General features: G+C 32.6%; 2 protein-coding genes across 3 annotated transcripts; both read right to left on the bottom strand.

Annotated features, from left to right (window-relative positions):
- Window positions 1-1,870: 1,870 nt before the first annotated feature.
- Window positions 1,871-2,792, bottom strand: LOC123896285 (the record flags this gene model as incomplete). The annotated part of the gene is made up of 2 exons (XM_045946697.1): window positions 1,871-2,300; window positions 2,460-2,792. Coding segments are annotated over 2 exons (399 nt in total), but the record flags the coding sequence as incomplete, so codon positions are not given.
- A 1,240-nt stretch (window positions 2,793-4,032) lies between these two features.
- On the bottom strand, window positions 4,033-10,957 carry LOC123898361 (phosphatidate cytidylyltransferase 2). 2 transcript variants are annotated; one of them, XM_045949298.1, is made up of 12 exons: window positions 10,804-10,957; window positions 10,216-10,378; window positions 9,235-9,488; window positions 8,629-8,780; window positions 8,299-8,440; window positions 7,327-7,483; window positions 7,051-7,098; window positions 6,871-6,957; window positions 6,197-6,325; window positions 6,029-6,085; window positions 4,622-4,705; window positions 4,033-4,529 (listed from the first exon to the last, which is right to left on the bottom strand). In XM_045949298.1, the coding sequence occupies exons 2-12, from the start codon at window positions 10,294-10,296 to the stop codon at window positions 4,440-4,442; spliced, it is 1,281 nt and encodes a 426-aa protein (XP_045805254.1). In that variant the 5' UTR covers window positions 10,297-10,378; window positions 10,804-10,957; the 3' UTR covers window positions 4,033-4,439. The 2 variants fall into 2 exon arrangements, with proteins under 2 accessions (XP_045805254.1, XP_045805253.1); XM_045949297.1 differs by lacking the exon at window positions 10,804-10,957 and adding an exon at window positions 10,460-10,649.
- Between the last annotated feature and the right edge of the window lie 4,893 nt (window positions 10,958-15,850).

The following is a 15,850-nucleotide window of genomic DNA, read 5'->3' as shown; positions in this document are numbered from 1 at the left end:
TATAGTTGTTTAGAAAAACTATTAAATATAGTTCTTCATATAAAGTCATTCTTCTATTATTTTTAGTTTTTTACATTCTTATTTTTTTTTAAATCTGTAACAAAAGATGAAAATATATAAAAGTAACTATTTTGAGGAAAAATATGAATTTTTTTGGAGAAAAAATAAGGAGGACAACAGGGTACTATTCATCCTGTTGCCCAATAAAAGACAATATTGAGAATGAAAGTAACCTTAGAAGATATAGTACCATGGATCTTGGCTTGGAATTTGATACAGAAGATGATGCTTATAGGTTTTATAATATGTATGTTGGCTTTGTTGGTTTTAGTATTAGAAAAGACTGGAGAACAAAAGTAAATTAGATAAGGAGATTGTGATATCTCAAAAATTTGTTTGTTTTAAAGAAGGCTTTAAAAGATTGAAAGATGAAGAAGGAAAAATGACTCGCAAAGATATAAGAACGGGTTGTTCAAGACTTTTCTTAAAGCTATGTGTGGTAAACAGCCGAAGACAATCTTCACAGATCAAGATGCTGCGATGGCAAAAGCGATTTCAAAGGTTTTTCCCGAATCATATCATCGTTTATGCTTGTGGCATTTATTTCAAAATGCGCTTAAGAATGTTAATCATGCCTTTAAGAAATCAAATCATTTTGCTAAAGATTTGCAAAGTTGCATTTATGACTTTGAGTATGAGAATGACTTTCTCGATGCTTGGGAGTCATTACAAGACAAGCATGACCTTCGCCAAAATAAATGGATGCAAGAGTTTTTTAAGAAAAAGGAAAAATGGGCTTCGGTATATGGCCGGCAAACCTTTTCAGATGGTGCTAGAACTACACAATTAAGTAATAGTTTTAACGGTCGTTTAAGGCTTTACATGAGGGCTACCTTTAATGTGTTAGAATTTTTCAGAAACTTTGATAGATTGCTAGACGACATGCGATATAAGGAGATAGAGTCTAACTATGAAATGAGTCAGAAGATGCCATCATTGAATATGAATATAATCTTATTAAGAAATGCAAGAGAATGTCTATACACCAGCTATTTTTTCTCTAGTTCGAGGGGAATATGAAAAATCTTATCAAGAGATGTCTATAATCTTGTTTTGAAGAGTTGCACCCAAAATTTGTTGTTATATGCATATGAAGTATGCTTGTTTGGGGATATGATGCAACATAGAGTTACCTTCAACTCTGAAGATCAAAGTGTTGAGTGTAGTTGTCAACTTTTTCAATTTATTGGTATCCTTTGTTGTCATGCTATTCGAGTACTTAATCATTTGAATATAATTGTTATTCCTCCAAAATACATCATTAAGCGGTGGACTAAGCAAGCTCCAACGCATTCAAGAAAAAGAATGGCAATCTTATGCAACATGAGAAGTGGGTGCAACAGTACCACATGAGCTACTTTAATTTATTTTTAAGGGACTTGCTAACGAGTGCCCCCAGGGCACTCTTTAAGCATTCCATTTAAAGAAACATTTTATTCAAAAAGTTAAATACTATAATTTCCAATGCGTTGACTTTACGCATTCCGATAAAAATTCTATAAAAAGCTTACTATTTAAGGGCTTAAAGAGTGCCCCGGCCCCGGGGCACTATTTAGTAGTATTTGCCTATTTTTAAATCTCATTCTCACTAGCATTCACTCACTTCAGTACTCTACTAGTGAAGGAGGAAATCGCCTTTTACATAGAAGGTAATTATTTGAACTCACTTTTCCCTTTGAGACTGGCATTAAGTTATGAAAAGTTGTGTTTTATCGGTATTTTTGGCAGCAGCAACGGTCTTTCTGCTCGTCCCTTTTTCAATTTCAACTAACTCCACCATAACCGATTGATAACTAGCAACAAAAATATATTAAAGTTAGAATAACATTGATTGATTTGTTAATATGAGATTACATTGAAATTATTACAATTTTGTTCATGATCATATGGAAATTGCTCGTGCAGTAGGCTAGGAAGGTAAAGTTTAATGTAGTAACTCATGTAGTCCTCATGCTTCGTACATAATGCAGTAAATGGCATTGCCTGAAAACTCTTGATGATTTGGATCCGATTATCTTTCATCTTTCACAGGTTGTAAGTATGATAAACTAATCTTTGATCAACCTTGGAGCTGTGTCCAATTGCTTCAACTTTTGTATATACAATAATCTGTCATTTGATGACACATAATAAGCAGAATCATTCGAAACGCTGGAAACTACATAAAGCTCAAATTACTCATTGATCGAAAAAACCACTCCGTTTTCTTTGTCAAAGTTGTGTGTGGTATGATCAACCTCCTGTACGAATAACAAACCGTATATAAATACATACAACATGCACTAAGCTATAAAAAAAGATGAGTATAATTTCCATGTCCTATTATAAAGAGCATTGCAAATGAATTCAGGTGCATGTAAGTTGTAAAACTTCATTGAAAGGGAAAAGGAAAAACTTACATTTGTATTGCTCAGCTCAAGATTGTAAAAGTCCATTGTATCAGACTTAAATAGAGGACCAGCATGCCATGTCCCTCGATTAAGCTTGAGATATTTAGAACCTGCAATCTTGAAAACTTGGACATCCTCAATGGCAGGAGGTGCATAAAAATGACCGCTGCGTGACTGCACCACTGTCTCGTCCTTGATTCCGTTTGAATCAACAATGGATGACTTAGCCACTCCAAGATACCAAACATTACCACCAATGGACCCAAGGCACTGAGTCACACTTGCATGATGTGTGATATTAGAAAACTTAAGTGGGCGATTTTCAAGATGCATAATATAGAACCAACCAAACACACATTAATACCAATAAGTTGGAGGACTTAGAGTTAGAGCTCAATGTCAAACTGAATTAAAGAATCTAATACCAGCTGAATTAAAGAATATGCAGAGAAACACATTTTGAAGTGTCTTGCAAATTTCTTTCTTCGACGGATTCCAATATTTCGCTTCTCAAATTTGATATATAGTTGTTTGCTGGGTTAATGCCAGGATAATATCATAGGATACAAAGACCAAATATCTGGGACACATATGTTTAACTCCTCATATTGCAGAAAAGAGAACTATTATATGATAAAAATATAACACCAGTTTCTTTGGAGATAACTTAATCAAAGGGGTTCTTCCAAAGAAGAAACCGAAGAAATAAGCAGCAATGTCATTAATGACAATAAGCGTTGCTGGAAGAAGAAACCTGTACAAAAAGTCAGCAAAACAGTAACATCAATTTTACCAGACCTATTTGGTTTTGGTTTTGGTTTATGTACGTGAACTTTAGTTTCTTAAAAATGATGTAAGTCTTTATTTTATTTTAATTATTTCGTATGAATGTGATTTTAATTATTTCGTATGAATGTGGACAATTATAAACATAGAAAAAAATTATAAATTATTTAACCTCTAATATTGATGGATTCATTCATTCATTATATAAACATGGAAAAAAAATTACATAAAATTAAAAATTAAAGTTACGACGAGGGTCCCGCAACATTAGGACAATTATTTCTGTTATGATCCGGCATTCTACATAAACCACATAGGCGCTCTTTTTTGCCGAATTCGTCCACTTCGGTTCTAATGCGGGACTTTTTTGGACGACCTTTCTTGACCCTTTTCATATCGGGACGGGGAAAAAGTTTCGGACCTTCGTATGTCGCCCAATACATTTGGCCTTGAACCACTTCGAATGTATGCTCATAAACGCGACATACATTGGCAACTTTGAACACATCATCAATGTACACTTGATAGTCCAAATGAGCGTGAAAACAAACAAGCCAAAAGAATCATAAAAATCTGTACTTGTTGAGAGGATGACATGCCAACTCAGCTTATGTTCGGTATCACGGTAGGTATCTCCGAATCACGGTGATCCACCGTGATTTTGCAGAAACTACATAAACATACACTCAAAAGATACCAAACATACACTCAAAATCACAGCAATCATTTGAACAGTTAAGTATTCTATTGTGTGCTTTGTCCAATAGTTTCCCTTCACAATATTTGCAATATATGATAGCAAGTAGAACAAGATTTACTGTTTATTGCAGTAGAATAATTTATCCAAAGTCATTCAAATTACAGTTAATTGCAAAATGTTAACATTCCCCCAAGGAACTGAAAAACAATAAAGGCATCATCTTGACCTGCCATTGGCTATTTGAATATTCCAAGATATTTGAGTTAGCAATGGCTGTTCAAGTAAAGCAATTAATAAAATATTCGAGAACAGTAGCAAGAGAAACAGACTGTCATATTTTAACTGTCAAGATACACACTGTACAGATCTTGACAGGTTCCTAAATCTTTGATCCCTTTCACTCAATAGATAGAACACACATTTACAAAGTATCTTTTTCCATTTTCCTTGTAAATGAAGGAATCAAATAGAAGGATAAAGGACAAATACACCTTGCAATGAATCTAAGTCATCCTTTGAATTCCTTGTTGCAACATTTCCCCAAGCCTCCTATACAGAGCTTCTTGTTCATCGAATGATAGGTTCATCAATATCTGAAGTAACCAGTGTAAACACCATAAATACAATGTTTTTCAAAATATTATTTTAAAAGAGTGTGTTGCTAACATTTTTGTAAATAAAATACCTGGTCCAAAATCATTTCAACTGATAAACTTTGCGGCACAACAAATGACTGATGATAAATATACGCAAACACGGCCATAACCATCTACACAAGGACAAATTGGTCAAATCTTGCGTGAATTTTACATCAAAGCATAAAATTAGGATGTTTTCACTTCTAGTCTGATACTCATAATGAACTGAAAAGGACTAAAGGAGGTGTTATGTTAAAATAGTGGGACAGGAGAGGAGGAGCGCACAAGATATACCTCTAACCAATTTCACAATGATATTAAATCATTCTTTTGATGGCATATGTTTATTAGTTATTGAATATCTTTTCAGAGCATAGTAGTTAATCCCGGATCCCGGAGCGGAGCGGCCAGCCCCAAAACTGGGATAGCGGCATCCCGGGGAGCGGGATGGCCGGGATGCCGCTATTATTTTTTATTTATTTATAAATTACATAAATAATACTATAAACATATAATTAATGTAAAATTAAACAAACATCTCAAAATCCATAAAACATTCATAAATTAAAAATTAAAAACACAAATCTCAAGTCTACAACACCTTCATCTTTGTCAAAAAAAAAAAAAAAAAAAAACCATCATAAAGTAACTAAAAATTACCAACAAAAGTCAAGCAAAATAAATAAGCAAAAGTCAAGTCTCCAACACTTAGATTAATAAAGTAACTAAAAATTAAAACTCGAGTTCATCATCAAAGTCTAAGTCTAATCATCCGAGGTTGAAGAAGAAACAACAGATGAAGGTTGAAGAAGAAACAGCAGATGAAGGTTGAAGAAGTTTGGATCTTGAGAGTGAGAGAAGATAGTACGATAGCGTGAGAGAAAGAATGAATTGCGGCTAGGGTTTAGTTAGGAGTAAGTAACAGTTTTAAAGGTAAAAAACTAATTTTACCCTTACTAAAATGAGTGAGATTTCAAAAATGGCCTTTAAAACCCATGAAAACAAAATCTCAGTCTTAACCCGGGATGGCAACCCGGGACCCGCTCCGCTCCGGTCCACTGGGAACCTGCTGGGATCCCACCGAGAAGCTTAGCTGCGCCACTCCATCCCATCCCGTCCCGGCAAAGCTCCGCTCCGCTCTGCTCCACCGGGATCCCACTGGGATCGCCCGGGATTGACTACCATGTTTCAGAGTTCATTGAAGATCCTATGAAATCTGAATGTTTTCAATTACAAGGATTTCCCTTCTATTTGTATATTTAATGTGCGAGATCATCTTTAATGCTTCATCATTTTCTTCCACGGATGTTCTTTTCTCTCTTTTTTTATAATTTATTTTGGGGGTAGGGCAGAAATGTGTGAGAGAACTATTGTTTTGATTCTTTTGATATTTCCAAGTAGTCAAATATTACCAACTTAGAATAAATTTGTAGATTGAAACATCAAAAGTCTACCTGGCAGTCCATTCTGTCGGTAAGTCCACCATGTCCTGGAATACTATCACCAAAATCCTGCAAAAATGGAAACAACCTTCAAATCTATTTATACCTGAGACCTAAATGGGTGATATTCACTCGCATGATCACATCTTGATCAGAAAAATGGAATAGCCAAGAGCATACCTTTATTTTAAAAGCCCTTTTGAATCCACTTGCAAAGAAGCCTCCGAAAGGTGCAATAATTGAAGCAAACAACCCAAGACATAAAGCATGCCATTGAACTGGTAGGATTGATATCTCTTTCCAAGGAAACTGCACAAAACAACATAAAGTGTGTCAAAAGTTATGATTTTCAGATATTCTAGGTTTATGGATTTGTCATATCCTGATTACAGTCCAGTCATATTTTATAAGCTGAACCGTAATATGGAAATAGAAAGCCTAACATTCAGTGGCCGGTAGAAATGTTGGCTTTCAAATCCTATGTCGACGTCTTTCTAATGGCAATTTTATCTAAGAATCGGACTTAGAATGAATGATTCAAATTCGACTGTTTACATTCATGATAATCTTGACCAAGCAAATCATAGGGTCTATTGAGTTTGAGTCTGAGTCTATAATGTTTTCAAGCAAATCCTGATTATATTCACATTCCAATTCTGTACGTTTTTCTTCTTTGAGTCTCCTAAGTCAAATTGGATGTTCTTCTTGATGGTTGACATATCTAACTTGTGTTATTGGCAAACATGGATAAATTATCTGGTGAATTTTGGCCTAGTGCCCCACATACCCATATAATGCAAAGATATTGTTGTAGGTTATATAATTTAAAGTTCAGTTGAAAGTCAAGTGATTACCCAGTGAGGAGTCCATCCCAACAATGAGTAAGATTCCGGCGTAAACAGTAGTCCCGGATCACAGTCAAGCCAACCAGTTGACAAATCCTGCATTTATCCAAACGGTGTCGGTGATATGAATACAAGTAAATTGGTTGTTGAATAAAAGAGCTTCTAATATGTTATGTGTTAGAGAGCTACCTTCCTTGGACATGTCAGCCACTGAGAACGACCCATGATGTTAGCAAGCTACAAAATGAGTTTTACAATGATATTAGCATCAAGTTCAGATTAACTTACATAAAGACTAAATAAGCAAGAACTTTAATTGCCATAAATAATATCAAGCTCTCTGAGTTTTACTTGGCTGTTACTATCATTCAATAAGGTTACAATAATGAATATATAACATCCCAAGTGATTCTAGTTCAATGATAGCCTCACCCCCTAAAAATATGTGTTTAAAAATTTGCTCACCATGAATGCAGATATGATGGTTGTAACAGATGCTCCGATAAAACCCTCCCATGTTTTCTTTGGAGATAACTTAATCAAAGGGGTTCTTCCAAAGAAGAAACCGAAGAAATAAGCAGCAATGTCATTAATGACAATAAGCGTTGCTGGAAGAAGAAACCTGTACAAAAAGTCAGCAAAACAGTAACATCAATTCAATTAAAAAGCAATGGGGAAGTGACATGTAGTGTTTATGTAATAGCATATATAAAATCACTTTAACCTCCAATTCCAATATACTCGGATCAATTCTTCAAACAAATTTATGACAATATTATAAATACTAGAATATCTACATAACAATGAGAAGTCTAGACATAAAGATACGACCTCATATCTGCCATTTCATTTGTTTGATTGCTCACATCAATAACTTAGCTTATGCTTATGAATGTAATTGGAAGTTCAACAGCCTTTCGAAGACTATTTGATTCAATATTTGCTTAATATAAAGAGTGATACATTTTAAAACTCTATCTCTATTCTCTGAAAAATCGGCAAGGAGTCCTATTTTACGGCTTTATTGGCTTTCCAAAAAGTCATATGTGAGAAGAGTATAATTACTTTGGTCACCTCCCATGCGGTAGAAAATATTCCTTCATCGCTCAATCCCTAATCTTTTCTCTATCTTTTTTCCTATTGTTTTCCTATCCTAAGGCTACACTTCCACTGTTTGGTCAAGAATTGAAAATATCCTAAGTGATTTAGCCTACACGCTCACCAAATATGCACTTCACTTAACCATCCTTTCACATGATTATTATGGATCAAGGACCTATCAGATACCATTCAATCAATCCAACATAAAATGTCTTCCAAATGGATTAGGAACAACATTACAAAGTATGATATCATGCTAAGAGAATCCTCAAAAATAGAAGTGTTTTGGGCATAATTGTTAAACAATCGTTATTTTCTTTTTATTAGTGTTAGTACCAGAAAATCCCTTCAAAAATGCTTGGCACGGTGAAAGAGGACTGCCCAAATACAACAATGAGAATCATGTGCGTCCAAGCATACTGGCCAAATTGGTACTTGTACATCTTCTTCTTCAATGTGAGAATGAACCATATAAATCCTGAGCCCAATCAATAAAAGGGAAGACAACAAAGTATAAGAGTCCTTACAATGGTGTAAAATAAAAATAATTAGTAAAATTGCAATCCTAAGAAACTGGAAACCAAATTTGCCATGCACGTGGCAGAGACATTGCACAAGAACTGGCCCATGAACATTAAAACAACAAAAGTGATATGCATAAGTTACCTGTAATGTACAGGGAGTAGCAGACAACCATATGATACTTTATAAGACTGCTCACAAGCCGATATAAAACCTTGTCGGAATTAACTGTGTTAACCAGGCGTTGACTCAGTATACGTCCATAAACAAATAGCATTGCAGTGAAGAAAAAATGCCTGAAATGGTATATGACAATTAAAACTGGAACAATTTATTACATGACTTTTTTATAAATCCAATGGCGAATTAATTATGGCATTCGGCCAAAAATCCGACATATAAACATGGTTTTTATGACAATTAAAACTGGAACAATTTAATGTACCCAAAAAAAAAAAACTGGAACAATTTATTACATGACTTTTTTATAAATCTGATGATGGATAATGGCAGTCAGCCAAAACCCCGTCATATAAACATGGTGATGTGGCCTATGGCAGATATAATAGGCGTCGGCGTGTCACAACCTATGATGGATATAATAGCTGTTGCAGCCTATGGCAGCTGGCACAAAATTTGTCATACTATGACGGCACGGCGCTGCCATGGAGGAAATCGACAAGACAACACTAATTTGAAAATAATAAATTGCCTGGCTGTGAGGTTAATGAGTTTGTATGTAATACTTACCAATTTAATAGCCTAAATCCCGGAAGCTGCTTATCTTCATGAGCTCGACGGAGCAGGTTGAAAAGTTCTCTTGCCATGAAGATTTGGATAACAACAATCATCGCAGTAATGTAGAGGTGACCCATATAGATGATCAACACAAAGCTCCCAATCATCCAAACGGAAGAATATGCACGAATTAACATGGACTTGTATTTGCTTTTATCATTAACAAGTAACTTCCCTCCGTTTGCTTTACCATCTTCTGGAATAACCTGATATATAAAAAGTAAAGGCATTATATAATAAATCATCTTAAAATAGTAAACAAAAACTTCTCCAAAAAGATACCGCAGAGATTTGGTTCAAAAATCTTTCAACTTAATGACTTATTAATTGCATGTTTGGAATTAATGTGAGTTTGTCGTCAATCGCGTACGGCGAAAAAAAACCAAAATAGCGATTTGTTCAAATTCCTCTAAGCAGCAGTGCTATAGCACCACTATAGCCATTATTTGACAACATTTTGAACTAAATAGTGTATTGCAAAACAATAACTAATTTTTCAATTCCGCTACAGTATAGCACCACCATATAACAACTCTACAATGAGTTTGACAAAATCACGGGACCAAAGTTATTAAACTCCGAAGTAATAAATCACGGGACCACTGTAATTTTGTCCAAACTTCAAACTATAAATAACTTTTACCATAATTATTACAATAATTCTACCAAACTCAAATAAAATAATACAAGTAATAAAAATCTAAAACCTAAATTTTTATATAACAAAATAGATAAAAATTTGACCTTTCTTCCAATAATGTTTTCCATATTAGACACATTTGACAATTTTTCATGTTTTCTTCAAATTAGTGTAGGTTAAATCAATTTCAATTAAAAAAAAGTACTACTAATACAAAATACAAAATATTTTATATACAGAAAAACAAAGAACAGTTAAAAGCGATAAAACCAAAGTTTAAAGAAGTAATTAACCTCATTAGAGCGTTTTCGATGCCTAATTCTTCCGGTATTAGTTGGTGGAGTAGAACTACTAGTAGTAGTATCCTTTTGCATAGTTCTTCAATCAAATTTCACCAAAATTGAAAAAATCAATGCAAATTGGTATAAACCAGTTCAGCCGCCACAAAGTAGAAACCTGTAAAGTAATGATAATTTTGAAGTTTCAGATTCAAAAATCAAAATCATGAATAAACGTGAATTTGAAAAGCACTGAAACCTTGTTTTGGTGTGAAGGATGAACACGACGGTGTGAGAGAGATGAAGTGTGCGAAAATACGAATAAGAATAATATTAATAACGTGAATCATTGAACGAACGGTGATGAATTTTTATTTTTTTTATTAAATTTTTTTGAAAAGAAAACTAATTGTTCCCTGTTTTTTGGGTAAATAAACAGCGCACACACATGGGAGAGGATTTAGGATTCGCTGACGACTTTAGAAGGGAAAGGTTTGGTGGTTTCAGCTCAACTTGATCCGTTGGATGCATCTTATGCACCGGATCATGCCACGTGTGGAATTTAGTATTAAATTCGATTAAGAACAGAAAGAAAGAACTTACTGAGCAGTGTTATGCGCTTAATCCAGGAAGAAACATAGCAAGGCTGAACGGCGTAGTGCGGTGGTTCGAAAAACAGAGGAAGTTGTGCTCACGGCGGCAATGGTGACTTTGGAACCGACGGCTTTGCTCAAAACGAGAAGATCAATTAATCCAATTAGCCCTTAGCCAGCCCAAATGTGACTTTGTTGGAGGACACTCCAATTTGTTAATTATTTTAGAACAAAAACAATTGTGCTACATACTTCGGTCATATTTATAAACAAAAAATATTATTTCACGATGTTTAAAAAATTTAGTTAAGTATAATTAATTTTCTTAATTTAATATAAAATGTAAATAAATTTATTATATCACCTTTTATAAATAAGTCTTTTTTTTCTTAGAAATCACATACACCTTTTGAAAAGTAAAATGAAATAAATGCATAAAGAAAAGTAGTATAATTAAATAAGGGTATATTATAAATAACAATACTAATTAGTTAAAAGTAGTTAACTTTGCTGATCAAAATTTGAAGTGTTTTTTTGCTTATAAATTAAATATGACCGGAGGAAGTGTTTCTTTGGAAGTGAAAGATTATTCGAATCTAAAAAAGCAAAAGTTCCTTTCTTTCATCAAAATATAAAGACACATTTTTAATGTTGCAGCAAGGGATATAAAGTGATTTTTCAAATTTTTTTTACCAAGATTCTTCATGTTAAGATGCTATACTCACCACTTCACTCATTTATTTAAAGGGTCTTAGTGCACATGTTGTTAAGGTACTTCTTCCGGTTATTTTTATAACAAAATATTTTGGAATTTATTTTTTGTCTTTTTATAAGAAATACTCTTTAAATTTATTATTTATTAAATAGATAATTTCATTTTTTTTTACAACAATAGATAAATTCATTTATATCATTATTAAATTGTATAAAATATAATTCATTCCAATGTTATGCATTAATTAGATAGACACATTTAAATGTTATGCATTAATTAGAAAGACAAATCATACGTAAATGGAACACCACCCAATAAAGTCTATATATTCATGTATCGTTAACATTGATGTTATCTTCATGAGTTAACTCAAATTCAAATGCATCTATATTTGATGGTACGACTTGATTCATGTTATCTTCAACATTGAGATATGGTTGATGATTTAACTCAAACTCAATTTGTGTGTTTCTATATTTGATTGTACAATCGTCTCACTTTCGCAAGATATAAGTCTATGTCATTTTTTAGCATGAATGAAAGTAAATATGGAAAGTTCAATTGCTTTATATAGAGAATGATTGAATGAGTTCTTTGTACTAATAATTCGAAATTTAACATTTGAAATTTTAGTAGTTTATTTGTTCAAAATTTGGTGGGAAGTTGCTTGAAAAAAATGGTGGGAAAGCCAAATTTGCAGCAGTTTTTTATTTAAAATTTCAATCCTTATCGTGAAGCTAGATTCAATGTATTGAAGCCCTTGCAATGGCTTTGCCATGAATGAATATGGAGCATGCTGATAAATTAGCCTTGTGAATAGGAGAAGTCACATTGGAATAAATACTTTAAAAAGAACATTAATTCATTCTCTTTTGAAGGATACAAAACAATATCCATTTTTTTGTTGTTGAAGAAATGTAATACAATATCCATTGTCAACAAATGTAATACAATACAAGCTACATTCAACTTTCTTAATCTCCGTAATTTTTTCAAATGATTTTATATTTAGAGACAAATGCAGTAATAAGAAAGTGTTGAGAGAAGTGCTTAAAGCAACACCATGTTAAAACCAGAAGAGAAAGAGATGTCACATTTATATCCAAAGTTATAAGTTATTCATTGTATAACTCTCATCTTTTATATATCCAACATTTTACTAATTTCTTGTCAAAAAAAAAATATTTTACTAATTCATAATTAATATGATTTTTACTAACATTTCACTTTTAAAGTTAAATAGTGAGAATACCAGGATTCGAACCCCGGTTTCTGTATTTTACATGTAATGTTCATAGCAATTGAGTTATGCTCACGGGGACTAATTAATATACAATTAAAACTCAACCGAATGACATTCTAATAAAAAGGCGCAAATGAACTCAAGAATACTTAGATGAGATGACACAAGTTTCTTTTAATTTAACTAAGGTTTTGGGTTCGATTTCTGATTTGAGCATGCAACAGTGTTAAAACTCTTAGGAAGAATTTGTCACTTATTTAAGTCCCACGGATTTCTTTTAACTTAACTAAGATTCTGGGTTCGATTTCTGACTTGAGCATGCAATAGTGTTAAAACTCTTAGGAAGAATTTACCACTTATTTAAGTCCACAAAACTCGAAAAAAATAATCTCTCCAGTTGCATGTAGAGGATATCCAATTAGAAAAATAACACAAATTATATAAGTCTTCAGTCTTATGTTTAAATGATTCCAACTCAACTCATCTCCAATAAAGTGTGGATTGGTTTGATGAAGTGTTTCAATTATTTTTTGTGTATATATAAATATAAAATAAGATAATAATTTAGTTGACAACGGTAACATTAACATGTTCTTTGTGCAAGAGTAAACGATACAACGTGGCTTGCATGTTTTAAAAATGTTTGACATTGCCAAAAAAAAATATATATGTTTTGACTTTTCATAGGATTGAAACCACATAAATTAGTTGGGCAAATATTAAGGAATTTGGGTGAATTATATTTTTTTTCGTAATATATCATCCAATACTATTATTATAAGCAAAAGTTATTGCTCAAAATTAGAAATTAGATTATAATATATATCAGCTATATATATCATTTTATTTATTTATTTATTTTGGTAAAGATATATATATATATATATATATATATATATATATATATATATATATATATATATATATATATATATATATATATATATATCAGTTTTTAATTTTTTAATTAAACTAAAACATAATTTTTGCATATTTATAGTTTTCGAGGGTGTAAGTCTTTTACATTAAATTGAAAAGTAAAGATAATAAAAATGATGCACAAAAAAAAAAGGTAATAAAAATGATAAATGACTGAATTTTTTATTCGTTGTTTCATTTTAATGAAGATAATTAGCCGTGATTTATTTTGATATCTCTAAAACGAGGAATTGTTTTAGAGAATAAAGTGTAAAGATAACCATCAATAAAATGTTGAGATTGTTATTACTAATAGCTAGTATTTGGAGATTGAAGGTTCCTCTAAAGGTCAAAAATCTAATGTGGCGGATTTGTCGGGATGCTTCTCCACTCGCGCGCAGCTTAGAGATAAAGGAGTTTAATGTCCACCGAATTGTGTTGTGTGCGACGATAATTATAAAGATTGTTCACATTTTATTCACATGTCCTTTGTCTATACGACTAGCACCATGTCAGAAACTATTTTTCTGCTACTGCAACAGTTAAATATGGAAGAAAGTGCTCGGATGACGGCAATTATGTGGAGCTTATGAAACATAGAAACCTCAAGTTATGGCAAAACACTAGCAACATGTGCTCAAATAGCAACAACAACATGACATCATCGAATTCTGCATATATAGCAGCAGCAGAATGTGGTAATTCGGTCGAGTGCAGCAGCAACACGGTCGGGTTGATTGATAGTAAGTGGGAGAAGCCGACACAAGAGAGATACATGTGTAACATTGACGCGTCGTTCTCGACTCAACTTAACTGCGTTGGTATTGGTACGTGCATCCGTGATGACGATGGTAGATTTGTGCTCGCAAGGACCATATGGAAATCACCAATATGTAATGTGTGTGTGTGTGTGTGATATTTTCATTGATGTACCAACATATGATCTAGTTATGAATGAAATGATATAAGCAACTTTTATGTCAAAGAAATAACTAGCAGAAAGATACGAGAGTGTTGTCTATTTGTTTGTTTGCATGTGTTTTTTAATGAATATATCATTTGCGTAGCCTTGTAGAAGAATGAAACTTTTGAATAGAGTAATTCTATTTTTTTTGGATACTTTTAACTTTTTAACGATTTTAGACACTTATGAATCTTCTGATTTTGGATTGTTATTTGAAAGTTTATGGATTTGCTGGGATAAATCTGTATTTTGATACAAGTTCATAGATATGATACTATTTATATGGTGATTTGGTATATTTTGACTTTATAATTAACTTAATATTTTGAAATATTAACATTTTATAATATTATATTTGTATATATGTCATGCACATAATACTTTTAATATTATTTTAATTTTAGGTTACGAGTCAAGTTTACCTGAGAAAAATGTGAAGTTAAGATAAAAACTCGATTCTAACAATCTTGATACACACACTTTGAAATTTATGTGCAATATTCATCCTATTTTTCATCATTTTCTTGTTTAAGGTATTTTCCGCAAAGTCCCAACATAAGATCTAACACGCGCTACCCTGTGGGGAAATTCTCCCCTACGGGAAAATAATTGTCACTTTCGAAACCTCAAACAGAATAGTCTCCACAAAAATTCACACTTACATATACAAATTGACATTCTTACTTACCACCAACTAGTGAAAACTCGAACAATAATATTTTATTTTTGGTCAAGTAGTTTGTGAATTGAATTTTACCTTTTTCTAAATGAATATATGAACATACCAAAATTCAAATTTCTTTTACATGCAATATATATCTGCCAACTAAATTTTACAAGAACACTATACAATTCTACTTTTAGGAAGGTTGTTACAATTTTTTGGACTCGTGTATGAATTTGGAATTTGAAGCCCCATTGGTTGGATGATGATGATGATAACGAACGGTTGGTTGTTGGTTGGGTTGGGTCCATAACATCTCATTCGACTTTATCACCGACTTCTTTTGTCCTCCACATAGCGTGAAATTTCTGTATAGTATACGTAGGGTGGGGGTTAAAAGAGTAAAGCAAATAAAATACCTCATTTTCTATTTCTTTCTTCTTATAAAAAAAAGTTTCATTATCCCATGAATTTAGCTCAGTTAACAGAGACATTGCATTGTATATGTAAGGATTGAGACTCGAACCTCAATCATCTCACTTATCTATCTTAA

This window comes from Trifolium pratense, linkage group LG7, assembly GCF_020283565.1.
Source record: "Trifolium pratense cultivar HEN17-A07 linkage group LG7, ARS_RC_1.1, whole genome shotgun sequence".
NCBI classification, from domain to species: domain Eukaryota; kingdom Viridiplantae; phylum Streptophyta; class Magnoliopsida; order Fabales; family Fabaceae; genus Trifolium; species Trifolium pratense.
This window is presented reverse-complemented; position numbering and strand designations above follow the sequence as displayed.

What these genes read in the sequence shown, in the direction of transcription:
- LOC123898361 (XM_045949298.1), bottom strand. Translation starts at nt 10,296, where the DNA reads ATGCAAAAGGATACTACTACTAGTAGTTCTACTCCACCAACTAATACC. An exon ending in ATTTTTGAAGGGATTTTCTG is followed by an intron (nt 7,484 to 8,298) that starts GTACTAACACTA and finishes CTTTTTGTACAG; the next exon opens with GTTTCTTCTTCCAGCAACGC. An exon ending in AAAGGGCTTTTAAAATAAAG is followed by an intron (nt 6,086 to 6,196) that starts GTATGCTCTTGG and finishes CCATTTTTGCAG; the next exon opens with GATTTTGGTGATAGTATTCC.